General features: G+C 33.4%; 1 protein-coding gene across 6 annotated transcripts in view; it reads right to left on the bottom strand.

The window, feature by feature from the left end:
- Positions 1–23,849, bottom strand: part of LOC122008597 (DNA polymerase zeta catalytic subunit-like) — a 44,713-nt gene that overhangs the window by 5,669 nt on the left and 15,195 nt on the right. For 3 of the 6 annotated variants that reach the window (XM_042564376.1, XM_042564378.1, XM_042564381.1), the window contains exons 8-17: positions 18,321–18,455; positions 18,065–18,233; positions 17,891–17,982; positions 17,400–17,825; positions 12,891–14,109; positions 9,027–9,281; positions 8,513–8,958; positions 8,261–8,403; positions 7,178–7,742; positions 6,404–6,550 (exon numbers count right to left, since the gene is read on the bottom strand). In XM_042564376.1, the coding sequence (XP_042420310.1) occupies positions 6,404–6,550; positions 7,178–7,742; positions 8,261–8,403; positions 8,513–8,958; positions 9,027–9,281; positions 12,891–14,109; positions 17,400–17,825; positions 17,891–17,982; positions 18,065–18,233; positions 18,321–18,455 (3,597 nt within the window). Of the gene's footprint in view, positions 1–6,403; positions 6,551–7,177; positions 7,743–8,260; positions 8,404–8,512; positions 8,959–9,026; positions 9,282–12,890; positions 14,110–17,399; positions 17,826–17,890; positions 17,983–18,064; positions 18,266–18,320; positions 18,456–18,799; positions 18,880–23,849 lie in introns of those variants that run through there. The other 3 variants (XM_042564379.1, XM_042564377.1, XM_042564380.1) reach the window with 3 other exon arrangements.

Genomic DNA, 23,849 nt, shown 5'->3' on the forward strand with positions numbered 1-23,849 from the left:
TGTTTTTGTAAAGGTTTAACTCCGCCCATGATGACCGGTCATGGCTGGTCCCAAGCCCAAATAAAGGAGGAGGGTCGCGTTAGGTTGCCAGCCAGCGTCAAACTATGACAAATATTCAATGAATGAATCCATTAAACTATTGTGCTAATGCTAGGTTGTTCCCCGGAAGGAACGCGTTGCAGGGTCCGACTGTAATGTCTCGGCAAGGATCGCTACATCTCCAGAACTCGGGTGTAGTGATAAATATGCAAGAGTTCGCGTTACAGGGTCCGACTGTAACGTCTCAGCAAGGACCGCTACATCTCCATGAGAACTTGGGTGTAGTGTTAAATAAGCAAGAGTTCTCACACCATACGTTAGATAAGAACAAATATGATAGGAAAACTAATAATCTAAGATTTGGAACATGAAACATAGGAACTCTTACTGGTAAATCAATGGACGTAGTAGATATGATGATTAGGAGAGAAATTAGTATTTTGTGTGTACAAGAGACAAAATAGACAGGTGAGAAGGCAAAGATGATAGAAAACTTGGGTTTTAAGTTATGATACACTGAAACAGTAAAGCAAGAAATGGAGTGGGTATTATTGTAGATAGTTTGTTAAAGGATGAAGTTGTAAGAGTAGTTAGAAAAGGGGATAGAATTATAGCCCTTAAGATAATAGTGGCGAAAGAAACTATGAACATAATTAGTGTATATGCACCACAAGTAGGATTAGATGAAGCTGCCAAATCAAGGTTTTGGGAGGACTTAGATGAAATATTACAAAATATTCCACCAAATGAAATGATTTTAATAGGAGGTGATCTAAATGGGCATGTCAGAGTGAAAAATGAGGAATATGAGAAGTACATGGGAGTTATGGGTTTGGAACGAGGAATGAGGAAGGGCAAACTATATTAGATTTTGCGATAGCAAATGACCTTATATTAGCTAATACGTTTTTTAAGAAAAGAGAAGAACACTTAGTCACATTCAAAAGTGGGAATAATAAATCGCAAATTGACTTTCTTATGGTTAGGAAGAAGGATAGAAAGATTTGTAAAGATTGCAAAGTCATCCCTGGAGAAAGCTTAACTACCCAACATAAGGTAGTAGTGTTGGATATACGCCACATAGTATCAATAGAAGGAAAATATACACGACTCATGGAATTAAATGGGGGAAGTTAAAGTATTGGAAGTAAAACATATTTAAGTAGAAGTACAAGCATTAGGTGAAATATATGATGACTTTACTATGACATGGGATAATATGGTATCAAAATTAAAAATAGTAGCCAAAGTATATGAGTGAGTCAAAGGGATATGTATCACCAAGTAAGAAATATTGGTTGTGGAATGAAAAAGTACAGGAGAAAGTGAAGGAAAAACGAACGATATAAGGAATTATATATTTGTGGACACTTGAGGAAAGGATCGTCTAATATACTATAGGAAGCTTAAGTAAAAGATTATAAGTGGAAAATGAAACTTTTGAACGGTTATATCAAAAATTGGATACAAAAGAAGGGGAAAGAGACATTTATAGAATAGCTAAAGTAAGAGAAAGAAAAACAAGAGATCTTAGCCAAATAAAATGTATTAAAGATGAATGTAATAGGGTATTAGTAAACGATGGGGAAATAAAAGAGCGATGGAAGAGGTATTTTCATCAACTTTTTAATGAAGGTTTAGGTGACCAACTTAACTTAGGTAATTTAATTTGGTCAAATGAGCATAGAAACTTTAATTTTTATCGTAGAATTCAAACTTCAGAAGTAAAATAAACTTTAAATGAGATGTACAATGGAAAAGCCGTTGGATGGATATTTCGATAGAGGTATGGAAGTGCTTAGGAAAGCAAGGTATTGAATGACTTATAAAATTATTTAACATGATATTGATAATAAAAAAAATACTTGATCAACGGAAGATAAGTATTAGTTCTCTTGTATAAGAACAAAGAACACGTACAAAATTGTGCAAACTATAGGGGTATTAAACTAATAAGTCATACCATGAAACTTTGGAAAAAATAATAGAAAAAAGATTAAGAAAAGAGACTACGGTGATGGAAAATCAATTTGGTTCATGTCTGGAAAGTCGATAATAGAAGCTATACATCTTACAATTAATTGAAAAATATCGAGCAAAACAAGATCTACACATGGTATTCATTGACTTAGAAAAGTTTATAATAGAATCCTAAGAGAAATTATATGGAGAATTTTAGAAAGAGAGGTGTTAGCGTAACATATATTGAACTAATTAAGGATATGTATGAGGATGTAATGACGTAAAGACTTCAGGCGGAGTAACTAAATCATTTCCAATAAAGATAAAGTTACATCAAGGGTCAACTCTAAGTCCCAATCTTTTTACACTAATTATGGACGAACTCACTGCGCACATTCAAGACACAGTACCGTGGTGCATGTTGTTTGCAGATGATATTATTTTGGTAGATGAGACACGTGAAGAGTAAATGCTAAGCTAAAATCTTGACGGAAAACACTAGAAGAGAAAGATTTTAAGCTTAGTAGGATTAAAACATAATATATGGAATTTAAGTTTAGCAATATTAGAAGTAATGAGACAATTGTTAAGATATGAGAGGACGAGTTATCTTGAATGAGATTTAAATATTTAGGATCATTTTTGCAAAATAATAGAGGAATTGAGAGAGATGTCTTTGGATGAGAGCGTCGGGTGTTTTTATGAATCGTAAAGTACCTCTTAAACTTAAAGTTAAGTTCTATAAAACCGCAGTTAGACTTGCATGTTATATGGGATGCATGTTGGGTTATCAATCGAGCACATGAACAAGAGATGAGAGTTATAGAGATAAAGATATTAAGGTGAATGTGCGGACATACAAAAATGGACAGAATAAGAAATAAAGATATTAGAAAGTGAGGTTGCTCTGAGGAAAACTCTGAGAGACACGAGATACACATTTAAGATGGTACGGACACGTACTTAGATCGACAAATACTCCGGTTAGGCGATGTGAAACTATGATAAACATGCATATCAAACGCGGAAGAAGAAGACCAAAAAAGACTTGGTTAGTAACAATAAAACAAGATAAAATTTATTTAAATATAGATGATGATATAATAGGACATAGAGCTCAATGGCGTAAAAGGATTCATACAGCCGACCCCACCTAATGGGAAAAGGCTTGGTTGTTGTTGTTGTTTGTTTTTGTAAAAGTTTTCTCCTAATGGAAGGTTTCTGAGAGGAAAAAAATAGTAGATTTTTTAAGGTCGACTCATCTTATATAAAAAAAAATGATAATCCCAATTAGCCTTAGTGACTATCCCTGGGTGACCGGCCCGATCACACGAAAATTTCCCACCGGTCATCAGGGTAAATTGGGAAGCGCACACGGCGGCCAGCCCAGAAGTCCAAAAGCCCAGCATCCTTTGGTTACGCCTCCATTTGGAGGAAAAATTTCTGCAAATACACCATAGCTAGGGTTTAAACAGCGGGTGTCTGGATGACAATCTGGATGTCCTACCGCGATACCATGGCCCCGGGGACCAAGTCGACTCATCTTATGAGTGCATAGGCCGTAGAGTGGGAGCCAAAGGTTCCAAAGCATGTAAGTCATTGTGCCTTCTACTCGTCTTATTTTCACATTTTTCTACATTCACTAAACTTGTATTTCCACTATGCTGATTATCACTTTTTTTCATTGCATTAATTCCTGAAGACATTACATTTTTTTCTGATAAATTTGAGTTGTGTTTTTCTATTATGCATACTTTACTTTAAAAAATTAAAATAGTTTTATTATGTCATCATGCTTGATCTAAAAATTATATGGATGGTGATTAGTTTAGATTAAATTAGCACTACAAATAATTACTTATAACAAATCACCTGCATAGATCTATCATCCAACTACCTCCACCACAGTAGACCATCATGTGTCACAGTGCTCTACTTTCACTCGTATAGGAGTATTGCTAACAACTCCCAACAACTCTTTCTTCTTTCTCGCATGAAAGGCAACCCCATCCCAACTTCCTTTCTTTCCCAGAAAAAGCACCCCGATTGTCACTCCTTTCCCTTCCCCTTTATCAACCCTTTTATGGATAAAAGTAGGCATCTTTAGACTTCAAATATAAATTTAAATCCTTATTTTTTATTTCCAAAGCACTCTCTCTCTCTCTCTGTGGCGATGCTTTAACACTTGAATGGAAGTACAAGAGAGTTAAAGATGTTCCTGGGCAAGCATTAACACTGCAGGAACTACCAAAATTATGCAGCCTCAACTGATCATATTTTTCCACTTAGCTCGACCTATCAAAAGGTTTGGGTCAACCTAACAGCAAAACTCATAAGTCAACCTAAAATAGCAACCTACCAAAATTGTTAGGGTAACCTATTTTATATTATATAACTTAGAAGTTCAAAGTATGATTCTTAGGTTATATGTTAATCAATCTTGGAAAGATTTACATATAAGTGATTGCTAACTTCGGTCAACCTAATAAAATGTCTTGATCGGCCACCTCTAGATAGAGGCCCTAACTATAGGAAACCACCACTTAAGTCGCCCAACAAACACTCCAACATTATATACCTTCATCTCGAAGGTCAAGGCTACCTAAGACCTAGGTCACCTAACACTCAAGGATAAAACTTTCTAGATCACACTTCCAACTTAGAAGCTAAATTGTATCATTAATTCATTATAATGTTTAGGATGCAACTATACAAGTGTGTGGCTGGTGTAAAGTCAACAAGCAAAGACAAAGCTAGGATATGTCCTAATAAATTACCATATCATCTACTTTGGAATAGTAGAAGGGGAGTCTTGGCGTCTAATAAAGCTAGGTTATTATACTTATTGTGATTTTTGACATTTTGCATATTCACAACAAAAAAAAAAAAGGAATAGATTAGCTCAGCAACGCTTAAATGATTTGGTATTTGTGAAATACAATCATGCCTTAAAATTTTGGTATGATGCACGTGATCAGATTGACCCCATATCTTTGACAGATATTGATGACAGTAATGAATGGTTGATGGGTAGAATGGATGGAGAAAGTAATAATGAAGAAGATGAGTTAGTTTTTGCAGGTGATGACTTGGCATAGGATGTCATTGCTAGGGCTAGTGGAGCTGAAGAGTCTAAATATTATACTAGAGGAAAAAAAACATTGCATCCATGGCCTCTACTTCACGTGCTAGGCCTAAACAAGTCGAGAAGGGAAATACATCTTCCTCTATGAGACGCACATCTCTAAGACTTAAGAGATGAAGAAGAAGAAGAAGAAGAAGAAGAAATTGAATATGAAGAAGATGAAGATAAAGAAGAAGAAGAATACAATGAGGATGATCTTGAGCTCGATGATTAATTTGACTTATTACGCTTGTTTTGATGAACTTCATTAGTTTAGATTAGAAATTTGAAACTTTTATTAATTTTATGATGATATTGTTTTGCTTGTCATATTATGTGTCTCATGGCTAGTGGTTTGACATTTATGTGTGGAATATTAATAGTATCATATTTGACATATTATATGAGTGTGTAGTAGTTTAGTAATCAAATTTCTCTTTTTTTTTTTTTTTTTTTTTTTTGCGCCTCATGTTCAAGAGGCGCGCGCCTTGGGAGTGCCTCGAGCTCTAGGAGACCTTCAATCATTTTCCTCCTCTTGTCAACACATAGTGTCTTGTTTTCTTCTCTCTTCTTTTGTTCAATTGTATCAATGCGACCAATTTAAAGTCAATAAGTAAATGCAATAAGACAATATTCTAACCTTTTCTATTTAGGTAAACTATAAGCTTAAATGATTTTGCTACGAATCATTATGAATGTGCTCCATTAATCTTATTATATTATTAAAGAGCGGCAGAGCACATTAGATAACAATTCCAAGGTAGGAATCCTCTCAACACATCTTAAAACTTTTCGCTGAAACTTACTATCCACAACTCAATATGATTCAAAAATTTATAATAACGATCCTTCAATGAGATAGTACAAGACCAAGATTTTAAATCATGCAATATCCATTATTTACCCCCAACTGCAAGTCCAAGTTGCCAACTCATTGCCAAAGCATTGCAATAAATGATAGTCTGACTATTAAAATTTCCAGATAATAGGGTCACTAATTATAATAAGAAAATTGTCCAGGAAATAAATTTCAAGCCATTCTTTCCTCTCTTTTTTTCATGCAATTGTTCTCAATGAATGAGAAGAACATTCATTAGTTCAAAGTCTATTATTAAAATTTCCAGGTAATAAATTTATTGCTACCCTAGCTTTGCAATATATAATCAATTTTTTTTGAGGAAATAGTAAAGAAACAGTGGATATGAAACAATATTGACAATCATAGGGAGGAAAAACACCATGACTTTGCAAATGAATTGAAATTATTGGCTTACATGCCTGTTGGCTTCCAGGAGAAATAGCAAGATAATTCTGTGTATGAGCCAACCTCAAAAGCAGAGACTCAACTCGAAATTGTGAACCTCGAGAAAGGACAGAGAAAAAGTCGATGCCAAACACACGGGCAAGCTCAGACGTCCTGTTTATCTGCAAACAAAATAGGCACAATCAATGCCAAAAGCAAAAGAATCCCATTTCTACTATTCCAAGTTGATATTTCCAGATCCTTGCAAAGTTGGCTTTATCAAAAACATGAATTAGTCTGTGTAACATTCAACTTTAACCCAATAATTTGTCAATAAAATAATAACAGAGGTGTGTGTCGTTCTTTCTTACCATAGAGTAGAATAAAAGGCTAAATCATCTCAGAGGGCCAAGTACCCAGCAAGGAAGACAGGTAAGAAAATAGCTAATGAAAACCCTAAACAAGAAATCAAATAAAAAATATCTTATGCTTAAACAAAACCAAAGTCAGTAAAAGTTCGATTAATACAAACAGAAACATCAAGAATTCATAGAATGCTTAATTAAAATCAATTATGTGATGAATTAGCATTTATTTAGGGAATAATATGGAACTTGAGTCTCCCTCACATTGCTTACAAGAACTTACAGCAATATATTGGTTAAAAATAGAAACAAAAAGCAATAAGTACTCCAACATATAAATAAATTGCTTATCATAATTAAAAGGTAATGCCAGCCAATGGCTATGATTCCCAATAAGGAAAGATCTAGATGAGTAAATATATGATAAAATATAATGGTCTCTACCATGTCTAGTTGATTTATTATCTCAAGATTTAGCTTAGTCATCTTTATGATATGCTCAATACACTGATATCTTAACCATCCTGGACCCCTTGAAAACCAGTGATTCAGTACTTTGCAAGGAATTGACGGGATCTTTCTTCTTAAAACTTCTTCAGCGACAGCTTCGATAGAGTACATGTTTAGCTTAACTTCAGAACGCATAAACCTCCATAAATTAAGCACAATTCTCCCAACAACATGTAACTCATTGGCAAGAGAATGAACCCGTCCATTCTGAAGGCCATTAGTGATTGAAGCTTCAGAAAATTCATTAAATGATTCAGGATTAGCTGAATCTCCAATTCTATGGCTGAACTCATAATCAGGTGTCCTAGAAATGATGTTGATTAAATTTATACCCAAGTATCCACCTCTTTCAACAACAAACCCAAGAGATCCACCTTGAATCTCCCATCCCATTAGAATATCTGGATCAACAGAAGAAATAATCTTCGCAAAATGGAGGAGGAGTTGCTTTTCCTCAATAAAATTACAGATCTCCCAATCAGCTCTTCTGTATTTATTTCTGCAAAAAATATGATGAATAACTCAGTATGTTAACTGTAAAGTACAGCACATCCTATCGAGAAACATCAAGATAAAGCTTTACCAGCTTCTTCTCACTGAAAGATGGGATCTATTACTCAGGAAAGCACTAAATAGAGGTGGGATTTTACCAGGGATCAAACAAATCCCTAGGACTATTAATAACAAGTTTTCTATATACTTGCAAGTTGCAACTCCATGTAGAAGGATGAAAATTTGCAGTAAGTCCTACTCGATATCTAGAAGCATTCCTTCTATTTCACATATATACCATCAGGAAAAATGGGAAAACATAAAGGAGAATAAAAAATTGTTTAAGAGGGAGAAACACTGTCTAACATCCAAGATGTGGTCAATGATCTGTGCTTATTAATCGCCTAAGTATACGTTCTAAAATTAATGTTTATTGACAAGGGAATTGATGTGTAGGAAAGACACTAAACTATTGCATTGGACTAGAAGATTAAGAGGAATGCAATAAAATGATAAAAGAATCACCTTCGTGGTTCATCATTGTCGCTATGTATTAAAACACTAACTGCTAAAGACTGACATGAATCCTCTTGAACTACAAGAGCTATCATATTAATTTCATCAAATTGTGGATCAGGTCGGAGATCACCTCTAGATGCTGCCTGAACCTGATGATAAAATGATTATTATATGGTTCTTCAATAAAAAGTTACACAATAAACAATGAAATCATAAGGGGGGAAAATAAATCTATGCAGTTAATAGAAAATGACCAACCTCAACACTCATTATAGTTAGTTGTTGACCACAACCAATACTTGCAGGATCACAAAAACCAATTTGACTAAGAGGAGTAAGAGTCAATTTGTTATCTGGGCCTGATATCTGAGACTGAGAGACATCTTGGGAACTGCTACATGAAATGTTTTCTATCACAAAAGAACTAGAAAATTCATGTTTTCCAGAAGTAACAGTATGAGCACGATCAGCAACCAATTGATTTTTTATTTTCTCATGACTTGAATGACACTTATCTTGTTGCACCAATAAAGAAAGATGCTTTTCTGGTGTAGTACCAGAAGAATCACTTCCAGATATATTACATGGTTGATCCTTGCTTATTCCATGAAGGCGACCTATCTCTTTGCTAGCATCCTTAGAACTACTCTGCAACTTCAAAGAATGATCTCGCAATGTTTGTGGGAGGAATGCCATAGAACTACCTGAAAGAACAAACCATGAAGTTATTGCCAACAAAATAGGAGAATAAATTATTCTACAAGGAACCAACCATAGGTATTGTTTGAATATCTTCTTTTCTCCAATTCCAAAAGCCATTGGCAAACAGACTCAACAGATGGAGGTGAAATTGCATGACTAAGCAAGTAGAGAAGAGAACCATCATTCTTGAAGTGGGTGGGAACACCAAATGCAAATTCTTCATGAAACTCACTGCCTTCCACACCAGATGGAGACTGATATGATTTCCTATGCTCAAAATCCCTTCTAAAAAAAGGGAGTAATTTTTCTGTTCCTTGCAAATCAGCTAATAAAAGCACGTTAAAAAAAATACTTAGAAGTCATTGAAAAAGGAAGCAATATAAGTTAGAAGAAAATATAATCTCCAACTGAGAATATGATTATGACTACCAACATACAGAATAGGTGCATCCTAAGTCTCTAAATAGCATAGTTCCTAACAAAATTCAAATAGAGTATCTCTACCAGGACAGATTTGAAAGAACCCACAATGATCAGTTTGAAGAAAATGGAATTTCTATTTACTGTTTAGACAAAACCACGTCATGTTTGTGACTGATGGAAGAACTAGATGAAGACAAGTGGTTTTGATTAACTATTCCAAATGCAAAGAGTCATGTTAATAGTTGGGCATATTCTTGCATGTCAGGCCTAAACATTGGGAGGAAGAATTACCACAGATACAGATTATCTCAGTAGTTTGCTCCCAAAAGAGAATGCTAAATCATAAATAAAAAATAGAAAAGAAAAAAAGCAAAAAAGGCAACTGGCAATTGTAGCAGCATAATAGCACAAACAAAGGGCAGTGCCGCAGTGCACATATGAAAAAAAAACTTAAAATGCATCATAGAAACTAGTTCAGTGTTGGGCTGCTTTGCAACGCAATCCTAAACCCTATAGCGTTTTGATAAAAGTATACTTAGACTTTTAGCTTTGAACAATGATTATATAATAGACAATTTGAATAAAATGCATTATTAAGTAAAATTTAAACTAAATCATATATTTGCATATTATATTTTAGTATTTTATAAATTTGTAAAATATACTGTGTTATTACTGCTTTAAATATAAAAACTTAGTGATTGAACTATTATTTTTCATTTAAACCTATTATAATATAATTTCAGATTCCTAATAAAATATTGAAAATATTATTTATTGGTTCATTCTTCTTATACATTATCACATCTTTAGTATAATTATTTTTTAAAAAATATTTAATTATGCAAATAATATTTTTATGGCACATGTTGCAACCACAATTCACAAGTATTTTATAGAATCCACCCTCCCAAATCTCACATTTGTAATACTAATTCAATGCTGCTAGAACGTGGAACCACCTCTACAACAAGAACAAATGGCAGAATCTTTGTTTTCTATGACAGGATAACAAAAAAGAGCAATTTAATGTGAATCAACATAAGCACACATTCCATGAGAAAATCAAGGCTTATATACCACGACAAAAAAAGTTGAATGAAAATCAAATAAATCACTATCCATCTTATATAAGAGACTTTCAAGCCTCTATAGATTCCCCTCTCAATACCAGTGGACAAGGCAAACTTCAACACGAGCACTCCTTAAAATATAAAAAAATATCAGAAGAACAAACTTTCTCTACTAGCAACATGCCCCTAGAGCTTCCACATTCACCCCAAGGCATCTCTAACCTTTAGAATGCTCTTACAATAAAGAAGCCAATAGCTAATTGAAATCTCAATCGAAATCTCTTTAAAGTAGCACAAAATAAGCCATAAATCCTAAATAAAATATTCCTGACCTACTGGTCTACCTGTCGTCCAATCTACAACAATATGCCCCATAACCTAAAGATGACCTCGATCACTGGTTAGATGTAGAAATGATATACAAGAGTGTGCAGCTTCATGTACACAAGTCTTTAGGTGTTTACTTAGATCTGATACTTCATTAGTATCCTCTAAAATCTCATTTTATACATTTTGACACATGGTATACAACTTTTACTTATCCAAAATAAATAATAAATAAAGATGACCTCGATCACAATATAGACACTTTTACCCATGGCATTCTTGGAAAAACAAGAAACCTTAGAGGTTCCTCCCAATGGAATTGGCATGGAGATTCAAGCAACTAGTAGATCAATTAAACCAATTAATTTCAAGTACTTTTTGAAGAATCTGTTAACAGCTACCCTGTCGTCACATTAGTTTAATGCTTAGATTCACGAGAACCTGAACAGATCTAGCTCCTATATTAACTTCAAGCACATAGTTCCATGATATATATGTCTCCCCTTAATCGTGCAACCACTAAATGTACAAAAGATATATACGCACGGGGAGGTGAGCACTAAGTTTTTATATATTTTGAAAAAACAAAACACTTCACAACGTCCAAATCCTTGCTTTGAGATGTATGTTTTCAGCCATGTGGTTTCTAAAGTGCCATCACAATGTCATCCATATAAGAAAAAAGAAAATCACTAATGCCCTATTAGTTGGAACATTTTTACCCAATTTCTACATTCCATATTGAAAAAATATAGCTATTTAACCATGTTTGAAAATTACATTTCTTCAAAATTTCTAAAATATAGAAGAAAAAAAAACATGATTAAGAATAAAAGCATAAATAAAAGTAAGTCCTAAAACTCACTTCTCTATTTCACGCATGGGGAGGTGAGCACTATATATATATACCAAAAAAATTGACATGTTTGCCAATTTGGTGTTAAGAACTTCCCGCAGCTCGAATTTCATTAAATGCAAAGGTAAGCATAATATTTTTGGATTTTAATAGGGTCCCCTTATAAAGTTGTTATATCTACTATTATCCAAAAGTAAACAATTTATAAATGATTGGACAAAATCAAGAAAGAGATCACATGGCTGAATATGTGATAGCATCTACTATAGCAGGAACAATAATTATCTCAATTCTTGCAATTGCTCAAGATAAGTTCTTTTAGCTTCTAGATCTATTTCTTTATTTAAATTCTAAAAAAGGATAGTCCGGTGCACGAAGCTCCTGCCAATGTGAGATCCCGAGGAAGAGTCTACTGTACACAGTCTTGCTCTACTTTGCAAAAGGTTTTTGAGAGTCGAACTCATGACCTCCAAGTCACACAGCAACAACTTTATCGTTGCATCAAGGCTTCCCTTCATTTCTTTATTCAACTTCTCACTGGATTTATTTCTTCGTTCAACATCTCTCTGCTTTATGAACTTATAATCATGAAATCAACTCAATCATCAAATCAAGGTTCATCCCAACTTTAGGTACAATGATGTAACTTGGTCCTTAACTTGCATTAAAAAATCTTCATGCGTACCGAAACAAATCAATAAGTTTAAGTCAATATCAAAGTGAAATTGAAAGTCCAATGATCTAGATCCTAAAAAGCATATGTGTGACATACCACTGCATAATTTATGGTATGTGGGGTGCAAGCAATTTGTATTTAAAACATTAAAAAATATTTATATTAATAAAATGAGTAGCATATACAAAACAGATATTGATTTACACATCTAAATCATACTTCCACATAGAAAAAGATATATTACAGCTATACAATACAAATTCATACAAAAAATTAATGTAGGAGGTATAAAAATGTTAAGATGCTTGTGTAAGTTACTAGAAATAAGATAATAAAGATATATTGACTTATGAAAATATATTACAACCAATTCATTCATTATAAAGCAAATAGGTTTAGCTCCAACAGATGATAAAATAAAAATATATCAATATCCAAAAGAAAATAGGTTTAGCTCCAATGGATGATAAAGTCAGATAGCACTGGCCACATTGAGATGATATAGACATGTTAAAAGGTGTCTCTTATAAATTTAAGATCCTATTGAATTGTTTAAGAATTCATGAAACAATAACATACCAATCATGGAACAAGAATCTATGGCAAGTAACTCTTTATGAGCATCTGCTTGATCCTCAAGCCTGGTAGCATTTGTAGATACCACCAAAGAATCCATTAGTTGATCTTTAGAAGGTGGATTCTGGTTATACCTCATCTCAATGAAGTCATTATCATTTTTCTCCAACTCAGAAGTTGTAAGCATTCTTTTTTTAGGGATCCATGTGCTACTTCCAGTACCGTTATATTTTTTTCTTTGCATCATGTCACTACTAGCATGTGCATCGTGAAAAATGTCCCTAACATTCCGAACATCATATTTACTCATGTCCTGGATGTCATCATCGAAAACTACATGATCATCAATGTGTGATGTCGAGTGCCTCAGCATGCAATTTGCAGAGTTTTTGGAATTCTCTTGACCAACACAAGATGATTTAACATTTGACATGATAGGTTCTACACAAGGTGAACCTTCCAAACAGAATCTTTTGCTTTTATCATTGTTAGCCTCAAAAGAACACTCTATTGAACTCCTTTCAGGTTCCGTAAACTCTGCCCTGGAGCTACGTTTCCACCTCATTAAGTCCCTAACAGAACAAGAGCCCAGTTTCTTTTGCAGCTTCTTACTAGAAGTATCTGAGTCTGTGCTTGAATGATCAATTTTATTATCCCCTTTACTTCTATATAAGATGCTAGATTCATCACTTTTAATTGAGTCATCAGGAAAAGAATATAGCTCATCAAATTCATGCTCCTTTTGACTAGATAAAAAAGGTAATTGACCCTGCATATTAGTGTTCTTGCTCAAACTGATGTTCGTCTGCATAAAAGAAACACCAGCATCTGCAGATGATCTCAATTTACTAGTACTGGAACTCATCTCATTATTGTGTCTAGAGACACTAAAGCTATCATCCCATGATCCATCAGCTTGGACAATGGGATTACCTGAGGAAGTAGTGATCATTTGCTCATGATATGCTGTATGTGAGACATGTTCCTTATCCACATCAGGCAGCAATTTTTGTTCAACAGAATCAAGAATGTCCTGGCACTCCTGCTGAGAAGCATGCTCATAGTCCAAATTGGCAATCTCTAAAGCCCTTTTGAAGGATTTTACAGAAAACAAAAGACTGAGGACAGAATCCTGAACTAATTCGTCATCAATATCCAAGTCTTCTTCCAATTGTGATGATGCTAGCCAGCTTAAAAGCCTAATAGCTTCAGTACTTAAGCTCTGTAAGAACAAAAGAAACGATCCACAAAAAAGTTCAGGAAGTTCAATAAAGTATGGTAAACAAATCACAAAGCAAACTATGTAATCTGGGGAACTCTTAAAATTGAAGCCTATCATGATATGAGTACAGCATAAGTATTACTTGTCATTTAAAAAAATCATTAAAACAATTGAACATATTGGCATAGAACCTATAAGATTTGTATCAGGTTTTTTCCCATTAGTGTGGAAATAAGGATTATCAAAAAAGGAAAACCACGAGGGAGAGCAAAAAGGTTAAAGCAGACTTTATAGAAATTGTTTAACACAAGAAAATATCATACAACTGATCTTGGTGGATAGTGATGATGAAGGCCTTCCCAAAGTTCAAAAATGAGGTGCAGGCATCTACCTTTGTCTCAATATAATTGTTAGGGCACTAATTATAAATATTAGTAATCTACTTGTATTTATGAAAGTGCAATTTTACATTGATGAATAATAGACAGAGGTAAAAGGACTACTTGCGTGAAGTATCAACTTCACATGGTATCAGATTGAGGTATCAAAGCTAGGTTGCCATGATAATAATCCCAATCTCATGACATTGTGCTCCTTCTCCAACGATGGATCCACTTACACATTAAGCTCTCTCACTGGCTGCAATGCTCAATTATTGTTGCAGGGAAATGACACAACCACGAACACCACAATGCTTAATTATTATAAGTTATAACTACTATTGGCCAATAGTATAGGTTATAGCTACTATAGGTTATATTATAATTTTGAAATTTTTTAGTTGTATATTCATGCGCTCTAGTCTATTAACCATCTCTGGTCAGTGATTCCAGTCTAACAGTTCTAGTTCTCATTATATTTCTAGATTTCATTTTTATATCCTAGCTTTCGATATTGTCACCTAGGCATTCTAGCTTCATCTCTTCTTTGACATCGCATGCTATTCTTAATCACAGATTACAAAGAGAATAAAAATGTGTATGAGAATCAAACTTTTTTAAAATTGCTCTTAAATGATTAAAAATTTTAGATGAAAATTATAAAATCTATTTGGTATGACCCAACAAAAAAGTTGTAAAAGAGATAAAAAAAAAATTATAAATTTTGTTTGACAAAACATACTCTTAATTTATATTGTTATCTTTTAGTAAGAAATAAAAATATATTTGATTTGAAACATTTTCACAGAGAAAATGATATTAGTAATAGAAAATCTTAATTAATTTATTATTGCACAATATTAATAAAACATTAAAAAAATAGAATAATACTCAAGCAAGTTACAAATTATCAACATAAAAAATTATCTTAATTATATAAAATAATTATATTATTAGGTAATTTAGTATTAAGATATAATGACAAAACTAATGAAATTTAAAGTGTAATTTTATATGATGTTGTCGGTCGATGGGCAAAATGGTAAATCCCGCCTATGCCGACCGACACGACACAATTTAAATCGATAGTGATCTTCCTATTGCAAAAAAAAAAAAAAAGGAGTTAAAGAATGTACAAAACATCCAATTTATTATATCGGGAGTAAGTATAAGGCTTTTGTGGGAAGTTTAGATCAAACACACATTTCTAAATCCATTCAAGAAGCTCTCAGAATAACAAGATGGAAGGCTCTCTTGAAGAAGAGATCCAAGGACTTAAAAAGAATGGAACATAGAAGATTACTGAACTATTACTAGAAAAACTGTAGGTTGTAAATGGGTCTTCACAATTAAATAAAGAAAATGCAAGTGTTGATTTGCTCCTATAGCCAAATTAAACACAGTTCAAGTTCCCCTATCTCTAGCCACAAATCTAAGACTATTCACTTCATCATATGTCAAGAATACTTTTCTCAATAAAGACCTAACAGAGAAGTTTACATGAGCATTCCTCTTGAATATGAGTCACAAGAAATCATTATACGGACTCAATACCAAGAGCTTAGTTTGACAGATTTAGTAGAGTAATCAAACAGTATGGTTATCTAGAATATTAGGCAAATCACACTCTTTGTTAAAAGTTCATCTCAAGGGAACATTATCATCCTTATTGTATCATGGATGACATTATTCTAGGGGATCATATGCGAGAGACAAGCACACTCAAGAGCCTACTAGCTAAAGAATTCGACATACAAGATTTGGGAAACCTCATGTATTTTCTTAAAATGGAAATAGCTTAGTCAAACGTAGGAATCTCAATCTACGAAAATATGTTTTGACCTTCTAAAAAAATTGATATGCTCGGATGCAAGCAAGCAAACTTTCCCATAGACTCAACAATCGAACTAGGAACAAAAGAAAATTGTACAGAAATCAGAGACTTGTGTGCAAACTCATATACTTACCACTCACATGGAAATTGGCTACTCGATTAGTATCGTGAATGAGTTCATGAACAATCCAAATGAAAAGCATATGGAGGTAGTCTATAGAATTTTAATATACTTAGAACTAACTCCAAATATAACTCCAAAAGCATTAAGATATTTAGTGATGTTGATTAGGCAAGAGAGATCGAAGATCAACTTTCGGAAGTTGGCTATTGCACGTGTATGAGAAAACTTTTAGTTACACGGCATAACAAAAATGTCAGTTGTGTCAAGCAGTTAAAAGCCAAATTTAGAGCAATAGAACATGGTATATGTGAAGGGCTATGGCTATGAAGACTCTTAAACGAGTTAAAAATCATTGTTGAAGAACTTATAAGGATGTTCTGTGATGATCAGTCACATTTCATATTACCTTCCATATCATATCAATATTACAAATAACCTAAAACATTATGGTAGAACGAAGCATGTCAGGATTGATAGCCACTTCATACAGGAAAAGATAAAAGATGGAATAATCAAGTTAGAGTTAATCACATCAGTATTTGCCAAATAGTCTTCAGACAACAGACATCCTCATTAAGGCTCTACCAATTAATATCTTTGAAGACCTGAACTCCAAGCTAAGGTTAATAATATTTATATCCCAACTTGAGGGGAAGTGTAGAATATTGTAGAACATTTATAACCCAATCAACCCCACCTAGTGGGATAAGCCTTGATTGTTGTAGTATTCTTGCTTACACACACACACACTCTCTGATTGTTCCCTTTTCTTTTTCTTTTTGAAGAGATTTGATATGTTCTCTTTCCTTATTTTCTAGATATGGTATCATATATAAGTAGGGCTATGAAACATGATTTTTGTGAGATAACACAATTTAATTTCCAACAGATAGAAAACTGAAGACTTAACCATGGAATGTGGGAGAAGATGAATGATCCAATTAGTGCATACCTCTTCTTCAGAGCTAGATGAGTTTGATGAGATCTTTTTGCTAGTTCTTAGTTCATGAGCATCAGATACTTTCACTCGTAGCAGCGTATCTTCTTTGTCATCGGAGGGAAGACAATGAGGCATATTAGAAGTGTTATTACCTTCATGATTATCCATAGACTCCCCCAAAATAGTGCTTCTCATTTGACATTGCTTAAATCTACAAGAGACATCAGTTCTAGTTTGTGATTCAATGTGCATCTTTAATTTTTTACCATCTTCAGATGGAGCATTTTCTGGAAACGATTGATACATTGCTGCAAGGGAGCTAGAGAGCAGATTATCATACTGCAGCCCTTGTACAAACTTTTCAAGTACATATTCAGGATGAGGTTGAGTTAGTTCTAGTGGCTTTGTCATTTCCTGAACTCCATACCTTTCAAACTCCTAAAAATAAGAATAGCCGGGTGAATAATGATTTTTAACGGAACTCCATAGCTTTGACATATTACCTCCCAGATTGATACGAGTGATTGCACCATTTTAACCTCACACTTGGACTGGGAGAAAGATGTAAATATCTTATTTTTCTCATTTAAAATATCTGCAAGTCAGACAGGAATCAAATGAAATTTAATTCAGATGTGTAAACTCAGATTTTGGCGTTCAGGACAAAAAAGACAAACCGTCTACAACTGAGTCTCCCTCAAGCTCACATATGCTCTGACGTCTAGGCATAGTAGACAGCTTCTCGATGGAACATTGAAATGCAACTGAATCCGGCCACAGCAAAGAACTTGAAACCATAGAAGAAACCCATATTGCTGACTCCCTAACTGCGTCCTTACCTACACCCTGATATGCACAACAAAGCAAAAAAAAAAAATCTACATTTTAAATAAGCAGATGGAAAAATTATTCTCAAGCTAATTAGAAGCTTACAATTTTGTCTGTGATTACTTCAAGGTCATTCTTTTTCCAATTAGCCATCTTCCCTACAAAGCTATCTGGTAGTGGAGGGCGGAACTTTATCTTCGAACTGTGTACATGGCTCATTCCATACAAGTTATAGTCAACCTAAATATGCAAAGAAAACATGGTAGTTATCCTTGATAAATTCTACCTTATTATAACATACTGAAACATCTATATCAACAATAATACTGCACCAACAGAACTACAATTTAAGCCAATTTATATGAAGCGCCAGGTAATCAGTTGTATAAGAAATGGCCAATGACAAACAAAGTGTCAACTTCCATGTGACTAACAACAGCTAGCAAGTTTAATAATATAAGCAAAAATACTAGCTGGAATGTAAAAAAAGGGTGAAGACAGGTTAAGAAACAGAAATTAAGAAAGGATAAGGGAAAAAAAAAAGAGAATGAACAGGAAGACAAAAAAAAAGAAGCACTGTGCACCTTTAGGATTGTCATTTCAAAAAATCCCCCTCATCAAGCTTTTAATAATGCAGAATTTAGGGAGGTTCCTAGTGTTAATCCTGCAATTTCCACAAGTCAATACTTAACATAGAGTCGCAGAATGAAGAGAGAATGTGTTTCCAGAGCTCAGTCCAAGAGTAGCTTCATCATACTTTCAAGCTCAGTGTTATTTTATATTAGTGCCAGGTTTAAAATATCAGTGTGTTGAAACCAGTTTCAGTCAGAACGACTCAATACCAATGCTGATATCACATAATACAGGTCAAAACTGGTCAACCATGTCAATGTGGTTCAAATGTGGGCAGAGGAAGAGAAGGAAGAGGAAGCAAAAGCAACAAAGAGAGATGGGATATGTAATGATTGTAATTGTCGTCTTTGGAAACGGGGTCCCCTAAAAATTGTTGCTCACCATTCATAATTGCCATAAATGTCTCAACCTTCTTCGTGCTGCCTCACCAAGATTACCTTCATAGTCACAGTTTTGAATAGGCAAGCTCAACATTGTCTTGTAATGGCATTGTTCCAAGCCTCGATTATGCATTTGAGAAACTTGTAAGGTTAGTTCATAGGTAATCTCATTGTCATCTAACAATTATATCTCTATGATTTGTATATTTACCAATAGGTTCATTAACTACTTAGAAGACCCCTAACTTTCTGTGCAAGATGATCCAAAACTATTAAACGCGCCTCAAGCATAATATTAGTAAAAGAAAAGAGTGCATGACTCTTAGGATCAAGTGGTGAAAACTAAACGAAGGAAAGAAAAGTAACTTTAAGTTATTGTACATTTGTAAGAACGAAGAAAATTAAAAATCATGTAATATCCAGGAAAGGGACCAAGAAAGTAGTGAGTGAAGTTAAGAATGAAATTTTTAAATGCTGATATCGACATCTTGATAAAAAAAAAAAAAGGGAAAACAACATCTATAACATAACTAAAGCAAGAGAAAGAAAAAACAAGGGATTTTACCCAAATAAAATACATTAAAGATGCATACAATAGCATACTAGTGAAAATTAAGGACACAAAGAAGCGCTGGAAGATATTTTCATCAATTTTTTAATGAAGATCCAGATGACCAACTTAGCTTAGGAAATTTAAGTCAATTAGAGAAATATATATATTTAAATTTTTATTAGAAAACTCAAAGTTCAGAATGGGATGCAAAATTTAAAAAAAAAACAGACCGAATGATATTCCAATAAAGATATAAAACTATCTAGATAAGCAAGCTATTGAATGACTTATGAAGTTATTCGATCTAATATTAAAAATAAAGAAAATATTTGATTAGTAGAGGCTAAGTATTATAGCCTATGTATAAAAATAAAAAAGACATATAAAATTATGTGAATTATAAGACTAATAAGCTAATGAGTCATAACAAGAAACTTTGAAAAAAGAGAGAGAAAAAATATTAAGAAAGAAAACTAAGGTGATTAAAAATCAATTTAGATTCATGCTTGAAAGTTTGATTATAAAAGTTATACATCTTCTCAAATAACTTAATTGAAAAGTATAAGGAAAAAAAGAAAGACTTCTACATCATAGTCAAGGAGCTTAAAAAAGAAAAAATTATGGGAAGAATTCAAGAAAAGTTAATGATATACATGAGGATGTAATGACTAATGAAAACTCTAAGCCGATTAATCGAAATATTTTTTATAAAGATAAGATTACATCAAAAATCAATTCTAAGCCTATATCTTTTAAGACTAATCACAAATAAATTTAGTGGACACATCCAAGACACGCGAGCATGTTCTTTGTAGATGATATTATTTTAGACAATGAGACACGTGAAGAAGTAAATCCTAAGCTTGAATCTTGGAAAAACACTAAAAGTAAAAGGTTTTGGCTTAATAAAAACAAAATAAAATTTTAGTAGTAGCAGATGTAGGAAGCTAATTATTAAATAGAAGATGATGAATTTAAGAGTAACGGAGAGTTTTAAGTATCTAGGATAATTTTTTTTAAATATAGAAGATGTTTTACATAAGATATAAGTAGGATAGTTGAAATAGAGGGCATTAACATTTTTTTATAATCAAAAGGTATCTCTAAAGTTTAAAAGAAAATTTTACAAAATGACGATTAAACCTGCTATGTTTTATGGAACTGAATGTTCGGCTACAAATGGAACACACAAGTAGAAGATCACAAAGATGAGGATACTAAGGTGAATGTGCAAATATACGAGGATGGATAAGATAAAAATTGAAAATATGAGAGAGAAAAGTGAGGTTGTGCTTATTGAAGGAAAACTTATAGATACATTTAAAATAGTATAGATATGTACCTAAGCAACCAATAAATATCCTAGTTAGGCAATGTAAGATCATAACAAATATACACATTAATCGAGGAAGAAAACTAAAGTAGTCTTGGAGTAGGAGTCACTGAAGGCTTCGAACCAAGTAACCGACCATGTTTTGGTTTTTCTCATGTTTTATTTTATTTTATTCCGTTACGCACTCACTTATTTTAAAAGTTAAAAAAAAAATGTTTTAAATACACGTGATTCACTCCCACCCTTCTCACGTGCTCATCGATCAATGTGTTTTATAACCCCTCTACTCTAAGACTAGGTATAACATAGTCTAAGCTCTCTAAAAATAGAAAAATAAAAATCATAAGAATCTTAACTAGAATTTCAAACTAGACCATGGAAAATGAGCCTCACAAGAGAAAAGGAATTGTACAAATATTAATTATTTTATGAAACTTCAATGAAAGATAAGAGAGATAAAGGGTCTCTTTTTAAAATCCAACAATATCCTAATCTCTTGAAAATCTATCTATATTTTACCCAATTTGTACCAACAACCTACGTCATTAGGTTGGATTCCCTATTATATCATCTATTTATATTAAAATGAATTTATTCTATTTTATCATTATTAATCAAGTGTTCTTTGGTTTCTCTCTTCCTCAATTAATGCGCATATTTGTCATAGTCTCACATTGCCTAACTGGAACATTTATTAAACACCTAAGTACGTGTTCATACTATTTTAAACGCGCCTCTCAGAGTCCCTCGATAAGTATAGCCCTAACTTTCTCTCTGATGTTATCGTTTTTTATCTTGCCTATCCTCGTATGTCCGCACATCCATTTTAATGGTAAAATACTGAAAATATATATATGGATTAAAATGATTAAAGTTTGGACATAATTAAATTTATTTAGGAAAAAAAATTATTTGGTGAGGAATTAAGAAGGAAATAGTTTTATAGAAATTATTAGAATTTTATGGAATTTTTATGAATTATAAATAAGTCGTTTTATATTTTATAGGGATAAAAGAGTAAGATATAAAACCTGTTTAGAATACTCCTATTAAGTAGGAGTTGATAATATCAATTAACCTAATGTTCAATTACAAAACCTAAGCATTATTTATTTGATGCGTGAACAGTAGGTTCATCTTTTCACACAACACAGACGTGCAACGCAGACGCACTGCTTACCGTCAACGTCGCATGCTGACCGTCGCCCGGCCCAAATCGTCACTTAACCTCTCCTCTCATGTCTCCTCTGTTTTCACGCGACACACCGGTGCACAACGTGAATGTGTTGCTCACCGCCGCCGTGTGCCAACCGTCGTCGAATCGAAGCCGACCGTCGTAGCCTGCTCGTGCTTACGTGTGCGACACATGGCTATCTATGGCTCTTCTTTACGTGCTTGAGGCATTGTTCCACCATGCGATCCGACATCACATCGCTATGCAACGACGCTACCACCGCACATCTCCACCGACCTTGCGTCTCCCTCTTCCACCTCCCCATCATTGCCACCTCCTTGCTGTCATTGCTGTTTCGCAGTGACGAACCCCGAGCACCGTCGCCAGAGTTCTGGTCATCGCAACAATCAGGTTAACTTTAATTAATCAATAGTTTGGTTAATTAATTAATCAATCAATCAATTAGTATTAATAGATGCAATTAATGATTAATTGATAATTGAGATTGGTTAAGGTTGATGAATGACAGGATAATTCATTTAATGAGTTTGCTAACAGATTTATTAATTAGGGTACATTAATTTAGTAACAAGTTAATTAAACTAGATAAATCAACTGATTCATATATGAATCAGTTGATTAATTGGTTAAATAATAAGTTGATTAAATAAATCATAAGTCAACAAATTGATTGATAGGTCTTGAACCAATCAAATACGGATTTGCTATACCACATTTAAGACAATTAAATGATTTTGTAGAGAAAGGGAAATAAATGATTAACCTACATAGACTATTTATGATTATTAGAATTATTCGAGTACTTAATTTTGCTTCTTAGACAATTAATTGGAAAATATCGGGAGCAAAAACAAAATCTACACATGGTATTCATTGACTTAGAAAAAGTTTATGATAGAGTCTCAATAAAAATTATATAGAGAATTTTAGAAAAGAGAGGTGTTATCGTAACATATATTGAACTAATTAAGGATATGTATGAGGATATAACGACCAGAGTAAAGACTTCAAGCGGAGTAACTGAAGCATTTCCAATAAAGATAGGGATACATCAAGGATCAGCTCTAAGTCCCTATCTTTTTACACTAATTATGGATGAACTCACTGCGCACGTTCAAGACACAGTACCGTGGTGCATGTTGTTTGCAGATGATATTATTTTGGTAGATGAAACACGTGAAGGAGTAAATGCTAAACTAGAATCTTGGAGGGAAACACTAGAAGGAAAAAGTTTTAAGCTTAGTAGATTAAAGACAGAATATATGGAATTTAAGTTTAGCAATATTAGAAGTAATGAAACAATTGTTAAGATAGGAGAGGACGAGTTACCCAGAACCGAGAGATTTAAATATTTAGGATCATTTTTGCAAAATAATGGAGGAATTGAGAGAGATGGCTTACATAGAATACAAGCAGGATGGGTGAAATGGAGAGGAGCGTCGAGTGTTTTATGTAACCGTAAAGTACCTCTTAAACTTAAAAGTAAGTTCTATAAAACCGCAGTTAAATATAGAGCTGAATGTTGGGCTATGATTCGAGT

Source organism: Zingiber officinale, chromosome 8A (genome assembly GCF_018446385.1).
Source record: "Zingiber officinale cultivar Zhangliang chromosome 8A, Zo_v1.1, whole genome shotgun sequence".
NCBI lineage: Eukaryota > Viridiplantae > Streptophyta > Magnoliopsida > Zingiberales > Zingiberaceae > Zingiber > Zingiber officinale.